This window comes from Phacochoerus africanus, chromosome 3, assembly GCF_016906955.1.
Source record: "Phacochoerus africanus isolate WHEZ1 chromosome 3, ROS_Pafr_v1, whole genome shotgun sequence".
NCBI lineage: Eukaryota > Metazoa > Chordata > Mammalia > Artiodactyla > Suidae > Phacochoerus > Phacochoerus africanus.
The window spans coordinates 122,663,510-122,684,907 of record NC_062546.1 but is presented as its reverse complement, the minus strand read 5'-3'; the positions used below and the strand labels follow the sequence as shown (position 1 = coordinate 122,684,907).

The 21,398-nt window shown below is 44.6% G+C and overlaps 1 protein-coding gene across 1 annotated transcript in view; it reads right to left on the bottom strand.

Moving 5' to 3' along the window:
• The window catches only part of ARHGEF4 (Rho guanine nucleotide exchange factor 4), a 264,639-nt gene that overhangs the window by 137,914 nt on the left and 105,327 nt on the right, over positions 1-21,398 (bottom strand). The window contains 1 exon segment of the mRNA XM_047772583.1: positions 13,621-17,280. Coding sequence (XP_047628539.1) covers positions 13,621-17,280 — 3,660 coding nt within the window.

Sequence of the window (21,398 nt, the reverse complement as noted above, 5' to 3'; positions counted from 1 at the left end):
TTCTGGGGAATAAGTCGTCCGAATTACAGCAGAAGAGGGGTCCAGGAGGAAGGCCTCTAGGAGAAAGGAGAGACTTGATAGAATAATGACATCTTTGAATATTTGGAAGATGATCTGAGAGAGACTTAAATTTAAGGATAGATTTATAGAAAATCACACATGCGAAAATGCAACCATTATTAATTCCAACACAAAGCAAAAGAAATTTCACTATAGTACACTACATGCCCATAATAACATAAACACTTGTTTCTGATTTAGCTATATTCTGGGAGACATGATATTAGGAGGATGGAAATGGAGAGGGGACAGACTTCAAGATGCTGACGCTTCATGACCACAACTGGAGGTTAACAGATAACATTTTAAATAATAGATCAAAATAGCAGTTTAAATTATTATTAAAATCTAGGAGGAGTTCCTGTCGTGGCTCAGTGGTTGATGAATCCGACTAGGAACCATGAGGTTTCGGATTCGATCCCTGACCTTGCTCAGTGGGTTAAGGATCCGGCGTTGCCGTGAGCTGTGGTGTAGGTTGCAGACGCAGCTTGGATCGCGCGTTGCTGTGGCTCTGGTGTAGGCCGGTGGCTACAGCTCCAATTCGACCCCTAGCCTGGGAACCTCCATATGCCGCAGAAGCGGCCCAAAGAAATAGCAAAAAAAAAAAAAAAAAAAGTAACCTTAGGTCCTATGTATACATCCAGTTAGAACCTGAATCCCAAAAGAGCCCAGGTGACCTATATATACTTTGAAGTTTGAGAAGCATTATCTTAGTACCTTTTTATTTCATAAGTGTGTGCATGCATAATTTTGATGATTTTTTAAAAGTAAAGGGTTAAAAAAACTCACCCTAAAAAACAGGGAGAATAAAGCATTCCCTGAAGCTTATCTACAAGGATGTTCAATATGGCATTATCTGTGTGTTAAAAAGTTGTAAACAAATGCCAGAGAGGGTATAAGGAAAAGGGAACAAACCCTCCATGCTGTTGGTGGGAATGTAAGTTGGTGCAGCCACTATAGAATACAGTATGGAGGTCCCTCAAAAAACTGAAAATAGAGTTGCCATATGATCCAGCAACCCTACTCCTGGGCGATATTTGGACAAAAATATGATTTGAAAAGACACATGTACCTCTATGTTCATAGCAGCACTATTTACAGTAGTTAAGAAAAGGAAACAATCTAAATGCCCATTGGTAGATGAATGGATAAGGAAAATGCAATGTGTATATGTGTGTGTGTGTATATAAAACATGTTATAATATATATTATATATATATTTATACATACCATGGAATATGAAAGCCACAAAAGAATGAAATAATGCCATTTAAAACAACATGGATGGACTTCAAGATTATCATACTAAATGAAATAAGTCAGAAAGAGAAAGACAAATACCAAATTATATCACTTATATGTGGAATCTAAAACATGGCACAAATGAACCTATCTACAGAACAGAAACAGACTCACAAATGGAGAACAGACTTGTGGTTGCCAAGGGGGATGGGGGAGGGAGTGGATGGACAGGGAGTTTGGGAGAGAATGAGATCAATGGGGAGTTTATATATAGAATGGATAACCAACAACGTCCTATTGTATAGCACAGGACACTACATTCAATAACCTGGTAAATCATAACAGAAAAGAATATAAAAAGAATGTATCTTAAAAAGAATGTATATAACTTGGGAGTTCCCATCGTGGCGCAGTGGTTAACGAATCCGACTAGGAACCATGAGGTTGCGGGTTCGGTCCCTGCCCTTGCTCAGTGGGTTAACGATCCGGCGTTGCTGTGAGCTGTGGTGTAGGTTGCAGACGCAGCTCGGATTGCGTGTTGCTGTGGCTCTGGTGTAGGCCGGTGGCTACAGCTCCAATTCGACCCCTAGCCTGGGAACCTCCATATGCTGCGGGAGCGGCCCAAGAAATAGCAACAACAACAACAACAACAAAAAGACAAAAAAAAGAGAATGTATATAACTTAACTTTGCTGTAGAATGGAAGTTAACGTAGCACTGTTAAGTCAACTATACTTCAATTAAAAAGTTGTCAACAACCTAACTATTCAAAATAGTAGAAAACTAGTTAAGAACTGTGATGCATGCATACAAATGAATATCATGCGGCCATTAAACTAATGATATAAATGTTTTTCTCTAATTAAGCTTTTAATTTTGATATAATTGGAGATACCCATGTAGATGGGAAATACTAGAGAGATCCTGTGTATTTTGTACTCAGATTCTCACAATGGTAACATCTTATAAAACTATAGTACAATATCATAACTAGGGTAAAGCATTGATAGAAGCCACAGATCTTTGATTTCCCTGTTTTCCTCACAGTTATTGGTATGCATGCTTGTGTGTCTGTGTGTATGTGTGTGTGTATTTAGTTCTTTGTGGTTTTATCATGCATGCAGGTTTAAAAATCCACCACCACAGTCAAGATACAGAAATGGTGTCATCACTCCAGGATCCTTGGGTTGCCCTTTTATAACCTCATGCATCTCCTTCCCCTCTAACATCTGGCAATGGCTAATACAGTCTTTTTTTTTTTTAGTCATCCCATGGCATATGGAGTTCCTGGGTCAGGGATCAGACCCCAGCTGCAATTGTAAGCTATACTGCAGCTGAGAGTTCATTTACACTCTAGAACTACTTCTTTGTTGGCTATGTGCTTGGCAAACAATTTCTCCCAATGTGTAGTGTACTTTTTCATCCTCCTACCAGAATCTTCACAGAGCAAAGGTTGAGTCTGGTGAGGTCTGATTCATCATTCTTTTCCATTTCGGCTGTATTTTTGGTGTTGGGACTAAGAACTCTTTACCACCCCCTAGATCCCAAAAATTTTCTCCTTTTTTCTTCTAAACATTTTATAGTGTTGTATTTTACATTCGAATGTGACTGATTAATTTTGAACTGTTTTTGAATGAAGTGTGAAGTTTAGGTTGAGTTTTTTCTCCCAAGGATGTCCAAATGCCTTAGCACTCTTTGTTGAAAAGACTATTGTTCCTCCACTGAACTGCTACCGCACCTAAACACCAGTTGAGTGTATCTGTGTGGGTCTGTTTCCCGGTTCTCTACTCTTTTCCCAGTGATCTATGTGTCTGTCCCTCCGCCCAACACTACACTGTCTAGATTACTTATACGATAACATTTACTAGTACTAGGTGGATGGATTCCTCTTGCCTTTTTCTTCTTTTTTTCAAAGTTGTTTTAGCTATTCTAGGGCCTGTGCCTCTCCATATGAATTTTAGAAAACACATAGACTTTTTTTTTTTTTTTGTCTTTTTGCCATTTCTTGGGCCGCTCCCGTGGCATATGGAGGTTCCCAGGCTAGGGGTCCAATTGAAGCTGTAGCCGCCGGCCTACGCCAGAGCCACCGCAACGCGGGATCCGAGCCGCGTCTACGACCTACACGACAGCTCACGGCAATGCCAGATCCTTAACCCACTGAGCAAGGGCAGGGACCGAACCTGCAACCTCATGGTTCCTAGTCAGATTCGTTAACAACTGCGCCACAATGGGAACTCCAAATACACATAGACTTTTAAAGGTTAGAAAATGTTCACAATGTTCTCTCCTAGTCCTCACTTAAATCTCTAAGTAGAAAGAACATCTTGGATCCTTGCATCCAAGTTAGAGAAGGGTACCAGTGGAGGTCAAGAAAACTACCCAGGGGGAGTTCTCATTGTGGCTCAGTGGGTTATGAACCTGACTAGTATCCATGAGGACTCGAGTTTGATCCCTGACCTCGCCCAGTGGGTTAAGGATCTAGCATTGCTATGAGTTGTCCTGTAGGTCACAGATGTGGCTGGGATCTGGCATTGCTGTGGCTGTGGCATAAGCAGGCAGCCGTGGCTCTGATTAGACCCCTAGCCTGGGAACTTCCACATCGCAGGTGCAGCTGTAAAAAGAAAAAAACAAACAAACGAACAAACAAAAACTACCTAGCCTTCATTCCTAGAGTTGCTGCTCTACCCTAGCAAAGACCTAAGAGACTCCCAGTGCAACCCTTAGAGATAACTGAGTCCTGGTGTGGTTTCATTCCAAGGTTCAGAGTTAGTAAGCAACAGAGTGGGGAACAAGACATGCACAGGTGCTCTCAAAGTCTAGGGTTCCCTATTCTTCTCCACTCTCCCACAGTCATTTCTCTTCTTGCTCCCTCTTGACCTTGGTCCCCATCTAAGCCCCCTTAGCCAGGGATGCAAACCCATGTAAGTACAGTTAAGATTTTAAGTAAGGTGCTGGAATTTGCCTCCTTCTGGAACCATACGTTCTTTGCCCCTATAGCTGAAATTAAAAAGGCAAGAATCTCTTGACATCAACAGCATCTTTTATACCAAGGGTTTTCTCCTTCTGTTCTCCATCTTATAAACACACCCAGACTTGCCATGGTCTCCCAGGTGGACGGCGACAACATGGCTAAATGATGGTGCTGTTGTCTGCAGGTGAGGTAATTCTTCCACGTCACTGAGAAGTGGCACTGGATCTGCCAGGGCCACATGAAAGCTCTAATGTTAGACTCCAAACTTCTAAGCCAAGACAGCCCCATCCCATTAACCTTTTCAATATTTCAATTACATTTAAATTTTTACAGTCTTTTTTTCTTCTTTTTGGCTGCATCTACAGCATAAGGAAGTTCCCAGGCCAGGGGTCGAATCCAAGCAACAGCTGCAACCTACACCATAGCTGCAGCAACACTAGATCCTTAATCCACTGAGCTGGGCCACAGATCGAACCCGTGCTGCCTCAGAGACAATGCCAGATCCTTGATTTGCTGTGCCACAGCAGGAACTCCCTTATAATCTTTTTAATATCTGAAATAATCTTATTTGCTCAGTTTTTACTCATTCTCACACACCTGTCCTTCCCTTGAGGACAGAAATCTTTATAGATTCTTCAATACTGAATCCACAGCACCTAGAATGTTGTCTGGTCCACAGCTGGTATTCAATAAGTATTTATCAAATTGAAGAAGAACAAGGTGAAAGGATGTGGTCAACTGGACAGCAGCAGTATACAGCTACAGTGATAAAGACTCTGAACTGGCCCAAGTATGGAAAGACAGGCCAATGGAACACCAAGACCAGTTTTAGGCATCTCATCTCAGAGATGTAAATGCAAAAAAACAAGTCCATGAAAGCTTTAAAAAAGGTAATTTCAGGGATTCCAGTCATGACCAGGTGGTAGAGAATAGATGGATGCACCTGAAAACACTGAAGAACTTCTGTTCATCAGAAGATAAAACCAAAGAAGGAAAAGACATGCCATAGAGTGGGACATGATATTGGTGGCACATTTAACCAACAATTGGGATTGTATCCAGTATACATACAATCACTAAGAAAGAGGCAACCTCATTGACAAATGGACAAGAGACTAGGTCAGACACATCCTCAAAGAGAACAACCAGATTGTCAAAAAGCACTTAAAGGATGCTTAGCCTCTTTATACATTGGGGAAATGCAAATTAGGGCCACAATGAGATACCTCTACCCACCTACTAGAATGGCTGAAATTGTTTGGCAATATCAAGCAGATGTTAATGAGAGTATGGGGCAAAGGAAACTCTTAAGGAGTGTAAATTGGTACAATCACGATGGAATGGTATTTGACAGTACCTAGTAAAGCTGAAAATATGCACCCCCACTGACCCAGCTATTTCATTCCTAGGAGGAGCACGCAACAAAAATGCATGTGCAGGTGTAGTAGGCACGTAGGCACAAACTATCCTAGCAACAACTAACTGATAACATTGTGACATGCTGATTCAAAGTCATTGTACATAACCTTTAAAATGAAGGAACTTTAGATGCACAGAACAAGGATAAGCCTTAATGTAATTAGAGCAAATAGATGCATAAGGTTTAAAGAAATACATAAAGTTGTATTAACGTAAAGTTAAAAATAGGCAAAAATAAGCTACATTGTTTGGAGGTACAAAGTTAAGCAGTAAAATTATAATTAAGGCAAGGAAGTGAATACCATAGACACTGCCACAGTGGCTAGGCCTGGTTAGAAGGAAGGATGCTCAGAGCAGGAAGGGACCAGGCAGGGGTAGTAGTACGGTGTTTCTTGATTTGGGGGGAGGTTACTCAGTGTTTGTTTCCCAGCAATATATTATCTACCCAATTTACACACAATGCTTTTCTGTATGACTGTATTTCTCAACTTAGAAGAGCTTTAGGAGCTCTCATTGTGGCACAGTGTGTTAAGAATCTGATTACAGCAGCTCTGGTAGCTGCAGAGGCATGGGTTTGATCCCTGATGCAGTGGGTTAAAGGATCCATGTTGACACAGCTGGGGCATAAATCACAGCTTCGGCTCAGATTCAGTCCCTGGCCTATGGGCTTCATATGCCTTGGGTGTGGCCATTAAAAAAAAAAAGAGAGAGAGAGCTTTAAAGAGACAAATTGCAGGATGTGAAATAATAAAAAATTAAAACCTCTACAGATGGCATAATCATAACCATGTTAAACATATAAAATTTGTTTAGAGAATAGAATCTGGAAGAAAATTTAGCAAAATGTTAAGAACGGTTGTTTTGGAATAAAAGAACTCTTGCCCCTTACTGGGGAAGGAAGACATGGGCCAACACTGGATTCCTTGCAAATTGCTCCTGCAATCACAGCCTCCTCTCCCAGGAGCAGCCACTAGATGGAGTCTTGCCTCTTGCTCTAAATTGAGTTTCAGTTCCTTACTGTCCAAGGCTTCTGATAGAAGGCAAACTATTCAGAACTTTTCTCCCTTTCCCACGTTCATGTACCTGCTGCTCTCTTGCCTTGGTACAGGTTCTGATGTGCAAGCATATGAGGATTTCCCTCTCCTCTGTAAGATTTGAAACAGAAGGGGGAACTGAACAAACATTTATCCAGCACCTGCTTCATGCCTGGCCCTTTCCTGGGCCCTTGTAATCACCTCACTGCTCCTTAAACACAGAAGGCTGTCCAGGTGTTAGCTGAGGCCCCACACCTGCTCCTCCCACAGGCAACAGCTCCCGTGGTAAACGGGACTGCTTCCCTAATTTCCTTTTCTGCTCTTTCATTGTTAGTGTATAGAAATGCCGTTGATTTCTGTGTATTGATTTTGTATCCTGCGACTTTGCCAAATTCGTGGATGAGCTGTAACAGTTTTCTGGTAGAGTCTTTAGGATTCTCCAGGTATAGTATCATGTCATTTGCAAACAGTGATAGTTTTACTTCTTCCTTTCCAATTTGGAGTCCTTTTTATTTCTTTTACTTCTCTGATTGCTGTGGCTAGGACGTCCAGAACTATGTTGAAGAGTAGTGGTGAGAGCGGACATCCTTGTCTTATTCCTGATCTCAGCAGGAATTCTTTCAGCTTTTCACCATTGAGAATGATGTTCGCTGTGGGTTTGCTGTATGTGGCCTTTATCATGTTGAGGTAGGTTCCCTCTATGCCCACGTTCTGAAGGGTTTTTATCAGAAATGGGTGTTGGATTTTGTCAAAGGCTTTTTCCACGTCTATTGAGAGGATCATATGGTTTTTATTCTTCAGTTTGTTAATGTGGTGTATCACACTGATGGATTGCGGATATTGAAGAACACTTGCATCCCTGGGATAAATCCCACTTGATCATGATGTATAATCCTTTTAATGTATTGTTGGATGTGGTTTGCTAGTATTTGTTGAGGATTTTTGCATCGATGTTCATGAGTGAAATTGGCCTGTAGTTTTCTTTTTGTGTGGTATCTTTGTTTGGTTTTGGTATCAGGGTGATGGTGGCCTCACAGAATGAGTTTGGGAGTATCCCTTCCTCTGCAATTTTTTGAAATGTTTCAGAAGGAGAGGTGTTAGCTTTTCTCTAGATGTTTGATAGAATTTGCCTGTGAAGCCATCTGGTCCTGGACTTTTGTTTGTTGGAAGTTTTTTAATCACAGTTTCAATTTCAGTTCTTGTGATGGGTCCATTCATCTTTTCTATTTCATCCTGGTTTAGTCTTGGACAAGTGTACCTTTCTAAGAATTTGTCTATTTCTTCTAGGTTTTCCATTTTATTGGCATATAGTTGCATATAGCAGTCTCTTATGATCCTTTGTATTTCTGTGATGTCCGCTGTTACTTCTCCTTTTTAATTTCTAATTTTATTGATTTGAGTCCTCTCTCTTTTTTGCTTGATAAGTCTGGCTAGGGGTTTATCAATTTTGTTGATCTTTTCAAAGAACCAGCTTTTCGTTTCATTGATCTTTTCTATGGTTCCTTTGTTTCTATTTCATTGATTTCTGCACTGATCTTTATGATTTCTTTCCTTCTACTAACTTTAGGTCTTGTCTGTTCTTCTCTCTCAAGCTGCTTTAAAGTTAGCTTGTTTATTTGAGCTTTTTCTTGTTTCCTGAGGTGGGCTTGTATTGCTATAAACTTTCCTCTTAGAACAGCTTTTTCTGCATCCCATAGGTTTTGGAGTGTCGTATCTTCGTTGTCACTTGCTGCTAGGCATTTTTTAATTTCCTCTTTGATTTCTTCAGTGATCCATTGGTTGTTTAGTAGCATGTTGTTGGTCTCCATGTGTTTGTGTTTTTTGAAGTTTTTTTCTTGTTGCTGATTTCTAGTCCTATAGCATTGTGGTCGGAAAAGATGCTTGATATGATTTCAATTTTCTTAAAGTTACTGAGGTTGGATTTGTAGCCCAGGGTATGGTCAATCTTAGAGAATGTTCCATGTGCACTTGAGAAGAATGTATTCTGTTGCTTTTGGATGGAATGTCCTATACCTACCTATTACGTCCATCTGGTTTAATGCATCATTCAGGGCCTGTGTTTCCTTATTGATTTTCTGTCTGGTTGATCTGTCCATTGCTGTTAGTGGGGTGTTAAAGTCCCCCACTATGATTGTGTTATTGTTTATTTATCCTTTTAAGGTTGTTAGCAGTTGCCTTATATATTGTGATGAACGTGTGTTGGGTGCATAGATATTTAAAATTGTTATGTCTTCTTGGATTGATCCTTTGATCATTATGTAATGTCTTTCTTTGTCCCTGAAAATATTCTTCATTTTAAAGTCTATTTTGTCTGTTATGAGTATGCTACTCCAGCTTTCTTTTGATCCCCGTTTGCATGAAATATTTTCTTCCATCCTCTCACTTTCAATTTGTATGTGTCCCTAGAAGTGAAGTGGGTCACTTGAAGACAGCATATATATAGGTCTTGTTTTTGTATCCATTCAGCCAGTCTATGTCTTTTGGTTGGGGCGTTTAGTCCATTCACATTTAAGGTAATTATTGATATGTATGTTCTTATTGCCATTGTATTAATTACTTTGGATTTGTTTTTGCTGCTCTTTTTTCTTTCCATCTTCTCTGGTTCTTTTCTGCCTATAGAAGTTCCTTTAGTATTTGTTGTAAGGCTGGTTTAGTGTTGCTAAATTCTCTCAGCTTTTGCTTATCTGAGAAGGTTTTGACTTCTCCTTCAAATCTGAACAAGAGCCTTGCTGGGTAGAGTAATCTTGGTTGGAGGTTTTTTCCTTTCATCACGTTAAGTATATCATGCCACTCCCTTCTGGCCTGCAGAGTTTCTGCCGAAAAATCTGCCGATAACTTTACTGGGGCTCCCTTGTATGTTATTTGTTTCTTTTCCCTAAATGCTTTCAAGATTTTCTCTTTGTCTTTAATTTTGGTTTGATTAATATGTGCCTCGGGGTGTTCCTCCTTGGGTTTATTTTATATGGTATTCACTGTGCTTGTTGGCTTTGAATGAGTGATTCCTTCCCCATGTGAGGGAAGTTTTCAGCTATTATGTCTTTGAATATTTTTTTTGGTCCCCTTCTCTCTCTCTTCTCCTTCTGGCACCCCTATAATACGGATGTTGGTGCATTTAACATTGTCCCAGAGTTCTCTGAGACTCTCTCCATTTGTTTTCAATCTTTTTTCTCTTTTCTGTTCTGCATCTGTAATTTCCACTAATCTGTCCTCCACCTTGCTTACTCGTTCTTCTGCCTCCTGTATTCTGCTGTTAGCTGCTTCTAGTGAATTTTTTATTTATTATATTTTGCATCTCTTCTTGTTGAAGTTTTATATCTTGTATCTCTTTGCTCAGTGTTTCCTATAAGTTATCCATCTTTGCCTCCAGTTTATTTCCAATGTCTTGCATCATCTTCAGCATCCACAGTCTAAAGTCTTTTTCCTGGATGCTGAGAATCTCCTCATCACTTAGCTGATTTTCTGGAGTTTTCCCTTTCTCCCTCATCTGAGTTATAGTTCTCTGTCTTTTCATTTTTATAGGTTTTTGGTGTGGTGACCTTTTTACAGATAATAGAGTTGTAGCCTCTCTTACTTCTGATGTCTGCCCCCCTTGTGGCTGAAGTTGGTATGGGGGGCTTGCTGTAGGCTTCCTGATGGGAGGGGCTGATGCCTGCCCACTGGTAGGTGGAGCTGATTCTAATCCCTCTGGTGGGTGGGGCTTAGTGTCTGGATGGGATTAGAGACAGCTCTGTGCCTGAGGGGTCTTTAGGTAGCCTATTTACTGAGGGGCAGGGCTGTGATCCCACCTGGATTGTTGTTTGCCCTGGGGCTTCTCAGCAGCTGACTGACGGGTGGGGCCAGATTTTCCCAAAATGGCCACCTCCAGAGAAAGGCAATCTGCTGAATATTCCCGAGAACTTTGCTTTCAATGTCCTTCCCTCACAACAAGCCATGTTCACCCCTGTTTTCCCAGGATGTCCTCCAAGAACTGCATTCAGGTTTGACCCAGATTCCCATGGAGACTTTGCTCTGCCCTGGGACCCAGTACACGTGAACGTCTGTGTGTGCCTTTTAAGAATGGGTTCTCTGTTTCCCCCAGTCCTGTGGAGCTCCTGCACACAAGCTCCTCTGGCCTTCAATGCCAGATGCTCCAGGGGCTCTTTCTCCCAGTGCCAGATCCCCACATGTGAGAGTTTGATGTGGGGCTCAGAACTCTCACTCCTGTAGGTGAGTCTCTGTGAACCAGTTAGCCTCCGGTCTATGGAGCTTCCCACCCAGGAGGTATGGGGTTGTTTATATAGTGAAATCACCTCTCCTACCTCTTGATGTGTCCTCCTCTTTTTCTTCTGGAGTAGGGTATCTTTTTTAAGGTTTCTGGTCCATTTGGGTGAAGTGTGCTCAGTCTTTAGTTGTGAATTTTGTTGTTTTTAGGAGCGAAGTTGAGCTCCAGTCCTTCTACTCTGCCATCTTAATCCCTGCCTCCATGTGAATTGCTAATAACCTTTTCTGAATACTTGATTTTACTCTGAGTTACTGACAATAATAATGTTCTGGAATTCCTGTTGTGGTTCACTTAGGTTAAGAACCGGACACAGTGTTCATGAGGATTCAGGTTTGATACTTGGCCTCACTCAGTGGCTTAAGGATCCAGCATTGCTGGAAGGTGCCATGTAGATCACAGACGCCACTCAGATATGGTGTTGCTGGTGTAGGCCGGCACCTGCAGCTCTGATTCAACTCCTAGCTGGGTAACTTCCATAAGCCACAGGTGCAGCCCTATAAAGAAAAAAATGGTATTTATTTATTTATTCTTTTTACAGCTGCACCTGTGGCATATGGACATTCCCAGGCCAGGGGCTGAACTAGAGCTGCAGCTGCCAGCCTACACCACAGCCATGGCAACACTGGATCTGGGCTGTATCTGGGACCTGTGCTGCAGCTCACAGCAATGCCAGATCCTTGACCCACTGATCAAGGTCAGGGATCAAATCCACATCCTCACAGAGATAACGTTGGGTCCTTAACCTGCTGAGTCACAATAGGAACTCTATGTCTCTCTTATTAAGTCAAGTTCTCTATGTATTTCAGATAGTCAAAAATTAAAAGGAGCAATAAGTATCTAAGTTGGAGAAATGTCAGGCAGTGGGCACGGCTATATGTCAATGGCCACGATCATTTCAGAAAGTAATTTGAAATCTATTCAAAGTAAAACCGCATGTACCCTTTGACTGTACAATCCTTTTATATCCTGAAGAAATCAAAGCATCATTACCTCTAGACATCTGATCAAGGATGCCCTTGTAGCATTACTTACCATGGCCCCAAACTAGAAGTTACCTCAATATTAACCAACAGAAGAACAGTTAACTAAATACAGTATAGCTATACTATGAAATAGCATGTGACTTTCAACTAGAGAACGATGTATATAAACCCCCTGGAGGACTGTGTTTGCTGTATTACCAAACAAAGTTACACAGCAATATGTGTAGATGATTCTACTGTGTAATCCTCTCTTCCCAAAACTTCCCTTTATAATCCCATGTCTGTGTGAAGATAATGCAGATGATATACAACAGACTGCTAACATGATTTCCTTCTGTGGAGTGGGATTGGAAGCTTTTGAAGGGAAACTGTTACCTTTTCTCTTCCACATCTGTGTTGACTTTTTTTTCCTTTATTACTAAAAATTCTAAAAAATAAGTAACACAAAGGGAAAAAAATCCTCAAAAATTAATGTTTCACCCCTACGTGTGGTCCCTGTGCTTGGCTGGCTGTTGTTTGTGGAAGGAGCAGGTGCGGGGAGGTGGGGATGGGGGTCTTCAGCAAAAACCTGGGCAGCCTGCACGCACTTGGCAAGTAATTTTAAACGGCCTGGGAAAGGGCCAGGCAAGAAGCAGGTGCTGGAGAAATGTTCGTTCCTATTCCTCCTTCTCTTTGAGTCTTACAGAAGGACAGAGGAGGACTCGTATTCTTACACTGAGCACAGGGGAAATGCTACGCTCTGAAAGTGAAACCCAGAGAGCACCTGGGTGGCTGCACCTGCTGCAGAGAGGGCCGGCCCAATGGTTAACGTGTGGGGCTCGCCAGGACCCCAGAGGCTACTCGTGCAGGGTGGCAGGTGGGAGGGCTGCTCTTGGCCCTGCTAACACTGAACTTGAGGTCCTTCCACACCAGCACTGTGCCAGGCATGCAGGAGACACACCTGTCTAAAGAAGCAAAGGGGCGAGGGCACATGGATGCAGGAATGAATGGGGAAAAGGCAGGTTTGCTTTCACAATTGCAATACTATTCTTTCTGGGATTTCCAAAAAGCTCCCTCCTTCTGAGGGCAACTGGACTTGTAAGAAATCCCAAGCTTCTATACCTTTTCTGGTGCCAGACCCAGCACTGTGACCTACCCCCCAAAAAGATGATTTTGTTTTACTAGGAATTTCAGAAGCACCAATCATCTCACTCATACTAAAACAAGTTTCAGCTGGATCCGATTTAGATGGAAAAAATAAACCCATAAGCATACTAGAAAACAACATGGGGAAATTTTTAAAAATTTCACAGCAGGGAAGGATGCAGGCTGACACCAAAAAGCCTGCATCAACCTCCTGATACAAAATGGGCAAAGACTATGAACAGGAGTTGATACAAACAGGAATTCAGAGGGCTTGAATTCTACAGGAAAAAGAGAGACCACACAAATTTACAATGAAATGCCAATTACCACTTGTTGGTTTGGCAAATTCCAAGAAACTGGTCACGCTGTGTTGATTCCAGCGGGGCCCTCAGGAGTGTAACTGGGAGGTAAACTGGCCTTCCTACCCCTCCTCTCCTCTCACTCAGGACAATGTCCTGAATGGTCCTCTCCTTTTCTTGCCTTAAATGGTAAACAAACAGGTTGGTATGAGTCATAGATAACTCACCTCATTCCCAAGCAGGTCCCTGAGCGAGGGTGAGGGTGCTGTGCTCAGGCCACAGGGATGCTGGCCTCTTTTCCCCCTCTCTTCCTTCTGCTCATCCTGGTCTAGCGCCTGCAGAGAAAGCAGGAGGCTTGTCCGGGCCTTGGAGGTCTTGGGGCTTCCAGGGGCCTCAGAGCTGCTATCCATATGGCTGTAGCTTCCGAGAGAAACCACTGAGATGGCCCTGCCCCTTCCAGGGTAGTGGAAATCCGCCTGCTGGGCACCAGGCCGGGGACTCTGGGGTTTGGGGCTCAGGGGCTTACAGGGCACTCCTTGGCTTCCATAGACCAGGCAATAAGCAGAGCTTAAGGGAAGCGTGTGGCTGATCCCAACCTGATGCTTCCCAGAGCTGGTGGGTGACAAACGCCAAGACTTTTCTGGAAAGACACCTGAAGGCAGGTATTTATCACTTTCCTGGGGGCTCGTACATTTGATGGTTGGTTCACTTTTCCTCCTGCTATCTGGAGAGGCCAAATTGCTGGATGACAAAGGCGTGGGGGGATGTGGGGGTGTCCAGTGATCTCTAAAAACGTAGCTCTCTTTGTCCTCCATCTGCTCCTCAAGCTGACCATTGGTCCCTGGTGTGGAATGTCTGGGGGGATTCAAGAGTTCTGGCCCTGGAACCAGACTCACTAAGGAAGATCTTTTGGGGCCTTCCGTATCCCTGCTTTTCAGAAACGGGCGCCAGGAACTCTGGCGCAGCCTGCTCTTTTCCTTCTGGTCCTTGAAGGAAGCTGGAGAACATTCACTAGTGTTCCCTTTTTCTAAAACTCTCGACTCAAAAAAATTAGTAAAGGTCTTATGAGCTGAGGCCAACCTTGCCCGGAGCCTTTTCTCTGGGGTTCTGAGTCTCTTGGCGCCGCAGCTTTCTGAAGACTGTCTTCCCCCACCGAGGTCCCCACGCATCTCCTCACTGCCCTCTTCCATTTGCCCTGCGGCCCCTCGGCCTAGGCCCTCGCGGGTCTCGCGAGAGGCGCTAACGTGCGCTCGGCGTGACGTCTCTTCCTGGCCTAATGCGCTCTGCACGCTGGCTTTGGGAGGACGACCATCAGCGCACAACTCCTCGAGGCCGGGAGAACCCCTGGGGTGGACCCCTTCAGGGCTCTTGGAGCCGCAGGGCTTGCTTTTCCGTAAGGGAGTCACCTTGGGAAACGCCAGGCGCTTACTGGGCTCCCGTGAAGCCTGGCCGAACCGGCGGGACTGTCCAGAGAGCCGGAGCGCTCGGGTGTGGGCGGGGGCTTGGGAGCCTGGCCACTTCTCGGCGCTGCCTTCTTCTGCTCGCACCCCTCGCCTGACCTCAGGGCTTGGTGTCCCTTGGCTCCTTGCCAAGTGAAGGCCCCTAGCCTCAGGCGCTGTAGCAGCTTCCTCCCTGGGCTCTCGGATTCTGGCGCTCTGGCCCTCCCCAGGGGGGTTCTCTTCTGTAGGCGCCTCTGTGCTCAGCACGCCCCCAGCGTGCTCCTGGGAACTGGGCTCTTTCCTGCCCGGGGGCCTGTTTTCTGAAGCAGCTTGGGGGATCAGTACTATCCCAGATTCTACGGCTTGGGCCACAAGCTGAAGATCCCCGGGGTCACCCTGTGGTCTGCGGCCTGCCAGCAGCTCACACTCATTGCCACTAGTTTTCGGTTTCCCAGCCCCTGGAAACGGGGGGGTGGCTCCAGCACTTCGGGGAGACCCTGGTGTTTCCTCCAGAAACTCACAGAACTGGGTTTCTGGAAGAGGACTCACTTTCCTCCTGGTGGCCTGCAGCCCTTTCTGCTCAACCGCTATAATGAGCGCACCCTCGGAAGATGCTTTGGGCTCTAACTGGAGGCCCTCTGCAAAGGGTAGGGTACCACCCTCGAGCCCCTGGTCACACTCCCCATCCCCACAGCTGCAGTGAGACATGGTGGTTGCTGCGATTCCTGAAAAATCCTGAAAGGCATTTTTCCTGAAGTTGGGGTCTGGAACCATCACGTCTTCTGCTGCCTTGGAAGTCTGTGTTGCATTTGATTTCAGAGTGGTCTCTAGAGTGTCTGACCCATTGCTCACTCCAGCGCAAACCCTCCAGTCTCTGTTCCACACCGGTAACCTGCTACTGCTGGGGTGATGTGGGAACTGGGCCCTAGCAGGTGACTTTCTTCTCTCACTGAGGACATACTTTGATGTGTAATTACTGGTTTGGTTTCCTGCCTCAACAGAAATGTCCTGAAGCTGCTTCTGTTTATCACTCACATTGTCAGCATTTGGTGCCAGGCCAGCGCCTTGGGGTTCCTCTGGTCTGCTTTCTGGGCTGTGTCCTGACTTGCACTCTGCCAGCACCGGTACCTCCTCTGCGTGGAGGCTCACCAGCTCCTCAGTGAGGCATGAAGAGACTGGGCAGGACCCAGAATCCAGTCCTAACTGGTTTTCCAGCCAGAGAGGTTCAGAGGGCGTATCCTCAGAGGCCCTTTTCCAGCTAAGAGCACTGGGTTTGTATTGATCCTCCAAAGGAGGAGTCTTCCTTTGGGAAGTAGGGAGCAAACCAGAAAGTTGGGTGGAAATGGGGTGAAGAGGGTTGTGTGTTCTGAGAGCTCCTTCTGCTTCTGTCCCTTCCTTCGCATGGGTTCCAACCTTTGCCAAGTTTGGCCCCAGAGGATCTTCAGGGTATCTTAATGGAAACTCTGCTATGGAATGGGCCCTCTGCAATGTCCTCCTGTGCCAACTGCGGAGCCTTGGGCATGCTGTGCCTTTGTTATCAATATTTTCTGGGGTGCTATGGCAAAGCTTGGCCTGTAGGGGGCAAGATGTCCCTAAAGGAAGCTGGCAGGGGCCATCAAAACCCAGCTGGGAGCAGAGCAAGCCTGTGTTCACTGCAGGACCTGGAGGCCTCCCCTTCCCTGTCCTGGCTTGCAGAGGAGCTGTGCTGTCCAGTGGGCCTCTGAGAGGCAGCTGGGGTCCCCTGTCCCTGTTGTGGATATGCGGCCAGCTCCAGCCCTGTTCACAGCACCGGAGAAGGAAGGGCCAGACCACCGGGACGCCCAGATAACTCTCAGATCTGGATTTCTGAAGAGAAAAAACAGGGGACCTCCTGAGGTCTTGTATGGTCCCCACCTTCGCTGGCAGGAGGCCGTAGCTGCTGGTGGCCCCCTGCAAGGAGCCCTTTGCAGGACGAGCAGCCCTAGCCCAAAGTGACTCTTGCTCTGGGCTGGCCACGTCCTCCCAGAGGTGCAAGACCCTCACTTCTCCAGCAACTGCGGCAGAGACTTCGAACCCACTTTCGTAAAACTCCTCCTTTAAGTCAGGGCACAGATCTAGTTCTTCCTTTGGGTCAAGCCCAGGGATACCTGTGGAAGGCTGCTTCTGAGGGCATCCAGTTGCTAGAATGTCAGGGCATCCTCGGAATGCTCCTCTGCCCTTGGAGGTCCCACCTGGAGGGAGGCAGATTCCCCCGAGGAGGTCACCAGGCAGGGACTCTATGTCAGAAGCACTTTCAAAGGAGTCCGTTTTTGTGTCTGATTGACTTTCACTCTGGTGGGACACTGTCTCAAAATCATCGTAGTCTGTTGCCTGGCTCCATCCCGGTTCCTCTGGTTTGGTGGGAGAAGATGAGCGCTGATTGTCTTCAGTCTCACCTTCACTTGACAGGTGTGCACTTGGCTCTGGAGTCTGGAAGGGCAAGAAGAGGGGAGTCAGAGAAGAGGCTGAGGACACCTGCTCACCTGTACCACACCTGCACACATATGCACCGCACCTGCTTTTGTCAGAAGGAGGGAGGTTCAGAAATGTCTCATTAGTTCCCCAAGTTCCCTTAGGGAAAAAGAGCTAAATATGAGGAGCTACCTTTTATTAACACTGAAAAGAAGTGATGGAGCCAAACCCAAACAGTAAGGAGAAAGTGAGGCACCCCATTAAAAATCAGTATTGGTGGAATGAACAGACGCAGTTTAAGTAGGTATAAAATGTGTGAGTCACTGTGAGAAGCATATCTCTGCCTAATAGTTTCACCAAGAAAGAACAAATGAATATATGTTTGCTTTGTGTTCTTTTTGTTCAGTTGGATTAAAGTCAAGTCTCTTATGCTTAGAAGTGTTTCTAAGTTAGGTTTGCTGCAGCTTAAAAAACAAAACAAAAACAAAAACACACACAGAAAAAACAAAACCCAACTGGAAAACCACACACACAAGAGTTACTGAAATTTCAAACATATTTTGAGATTACAAATGCCCAAGATACCTTTGCGAACAGGAAGAAGAGTAGAGAACTGTGCAAGTATGTTCAGTTTCCTTCTTTCATTACACATTTCTCAACTTTTTGTAATATAATTTATATGCATCCATTTAAAGTGTACAGATCTGTGCATTTTGACAAATGTGTACACCCATGTAACTACCACCATGATACAAATCCTGAGTATTTCCTTTTCTCGAGTCCCTGCCCCTCCCCAGCTGCTCCTCATCTGCTCCCTCCATCCCACCTGTGACCCATTTCTGCCACATAGTTTACCTTTTCTAGTTTTGAGGTAGGAGGTAAATGGGCCCCTGGGTGGAGAACAGCTGGGGCTTCTTAGGCCAAATAAATTGGGCCTTGCTTTTCTTCGACATGTCAAGGAAAAAGCTAATTGCAGGAGGTGACCTCTGCTGGAGTAGAAAGATAAGATGACCACTTCAATACTCCTAGGGTCAAGGAGACCTCCCCAATTACACATGTGCAGTAAAACTGCTAGGGGTCAAAAAGGGAGGAGACTGCCAGTCCATAATAAGTCCTGATACCATCCCAGCACCCTTTGCTCCGGAATCCATCTTTGCCAAAAGATGCGCATGCATGTCGGGAAGGATCCTGTGTCCAGCCAGGTGTGAGAAATAAAACAAGATAATTGGCTAAAGGTAAACAAAGACTCAGAAGGACTGTCTTATATAAGTAACTTAAATCACCCCTCTGGCACACTCCTTACTCAGGGGTATCCCCACACTGTACCTTTGAGTGAGGAGTGTGTGTATTACTGCCTTGCTGCTGTCTTAAACTACTTCTCTGCGTGCTCTCCTATATGTACTGTGACTCTATCAATAAACTTTATACCTGCTTTCACAGTCACTGCCTGCTTGAAACATTCTTACTTTCAACAGGGGGCAGAACTGGTCTAGTGGCTAGGATTCCTGGTTTTCACCCAGGCCGCCAATGTTCAATTCCTGAGCAGAGAATTAAGATCTTGCTTCAAGCCATTACTCTGCCTCTCCAAGATCTGTTTCAGATGACCAGAATATGCAGTACATACTCTTTGGAGCCTGGCTTCCTTCTCTCAGTGCTATACTTTAGAGATTCACCTGCTTATCCTGCTTGTAGCATATATTATACATACAACACCCTGAATGTTGTGATGATGCTGCATCCAACATTCAGTTATCAAGCTCTCCAAGGATTTCCCAAGCCAGGAGTAGGACACACATTTGGCCCCTCTTCTAGCTAAGCCTCCTTCACATAAATTTTGTACAGAGGCCATTCATTCAACCAGCCCTTCCCAAGCATGGTTTCCAAGAACTTGTCATTAGAGGTTTCTCAAAATAATAGTGTTTTTAATCTTGAGAGGAGGGAAGCAAACACAAAAGCGTGTGATGTGTGAGGATTCTGAGGTACAAGATAGATAAAAAAACCAGGAATAATATTGATACCATAGTTTAAAATATGTTGCAAAGCAAAAAGACGTTGGGAATATGAAAGGAAACACAAAAAATGAAACCATTTGGAAAGGAGGACTGTCTGGTGGCTGCAGGATATCCAAGAGGAGAGGGGAATTACAGAAGCCAGGGTTTCCCCTGAGTCCACCGCTTTGGTGGCCCAACTCCCAGTGGTAGGCACCCCACTATAGAACAGGACAATAGGGCAGGTGCCAGGACAATAGTTTCTGGCCTGCTGACTTGGCATGGCATGGCAAGCTGAGCAGGTCTGGGTGTGGATATGCCTTGTCAAGCACAGAGGACTGTGTGATGGCAAGTCCGTGCTGTCAGGGACAGAGAAGGAATGGGATGCAGGGAGGGTCAGCTACAGGCTCCTGCTCACTAATGCCTGCCTTTGAGATCACCGCTGTCCCCTCAACCTGCTGACCTGTCATAAAACTGGGAATTGACCTTCTGTTGGTAGAGCATTTCAGCAGTCCTGTCAACATTGTCAGAGCTAGATATTATCTCACACAGACTCACATGGCATCAATATTCACATGCTTCAGGCCCAAAGAACCCCAAACTCCCAAATTCCAAAAGACCAGTGATCTGGACACAGAGTACTCCAAGATGCCAGGTCTCATTCCTATCCCCACACCCTGCATCATAACCTAGGACACTGCCAGTAAATGGACTGTACTTCCTGGCTGTTTTTTTTTTTTTTTTTGGTCTATTTTTTTATTTTAGGATTTTAATTTTTTCCATTATAGTTGATTTACGGTGTTCTGTCAATTTCTACTGTACAGCAAAGTGACCCAGTCATTCATATATATATATATATTCTTTTTCTCACATTATCCGCCGTCATGTTCCATCATGAGTGACTGGATATAGTTTCCTGTCCTATACAGCAGGATCTCATTGCTTATCCACTCCAAGTGCAATAGTTTGTATCTATTAAACCCAGTCTCCCAGTCCATCCCACTCCCTCTCCCTCCCTCTTGGCAACTACAAGTGTGTTTTCCAAGTCCATGAATTTCTTTTCTGTGGAAAGTTTCATTTACGCCATATATTAGATTCCAGATATAAGTGATATCATATGGTATTTGTCTTTCTCTTTCTGACTTACTTCACTTTTAGTATGAGAGTCTCTAGTTCCATCCATGTTGCTGCAAATGGCATTATTTTGTTCTTTTTTATGGCTGAGTAGGATTCCATCGTGTATATATACCACATCTACTTCATTCATTCATCTGTAGATGGACATTTAGGTTGTTTCCATTTCTTGGCTATTGTGAATAGTGCTGCAATGAACATATGGGTGCGTGTATCTTTTTCAAGGAAAGTTTTGTCCAGTTATATGCCCAAGAGTGGGATTGCTGTGTCATATACTAGTTTTATATTTAGTTTTCTGAAGACCTCCATACTGTTTTCCCTAGTGGTTGTCTGGCTGGGTTTTAAGGAGGGTCAAGCCTTGCTTTGACCTCCAGGTATTCTTATAACTGAGCAAAACCCTGTGGGGCCTTCCCAGAGCAGCCCTTCTCCCATATCCTCTGCTTTAGCTCCTCTCTGAAGTATCACATGTATCTTGTTGGAGGTTAATAGGAACTTCTTGACCTGACTTCTGTGGACAGCTACAAGAACAAAAGATTTCTGCCCCAAGAAGTTTTCAACAATCAACCAGCCTTTCCCTCACTGTTTTTTTTTTTTTCCTCTTTTTCTTTTTTTTCTTTTTAGGGCCACACCTACGACATATGCAGGTTCCCAGACTACGGGTCCAATTGGAGCTGTAGCTGCTGGCCTACACCACAGCTCAGCAATGCTGGATCCTTAACCCACTGAGTGAGGCCAGGTGAGACCTGTGTCCTTCCTCATGGTTACTAGTCAGATTCATTTCTGCTGAGCCATGACACGAATTCCTCCCTCAGCTTCTTTTAAAAATGCTTTGCAATTTTGGTTCGGGGAATTTGGGATATTTTGGAGGCACAAGGCACCTGTCTCCTTGCATAGCCCTGCAGAAAACCTTTCTTTGCTCCAAACTCTGACGTTTCGGTTTGTTTGGCCTCACAGTGCATTGTGCACATGGACTTGCACTAACATTCTGGCAAGAAGTCTCACTCTGTCTCAATG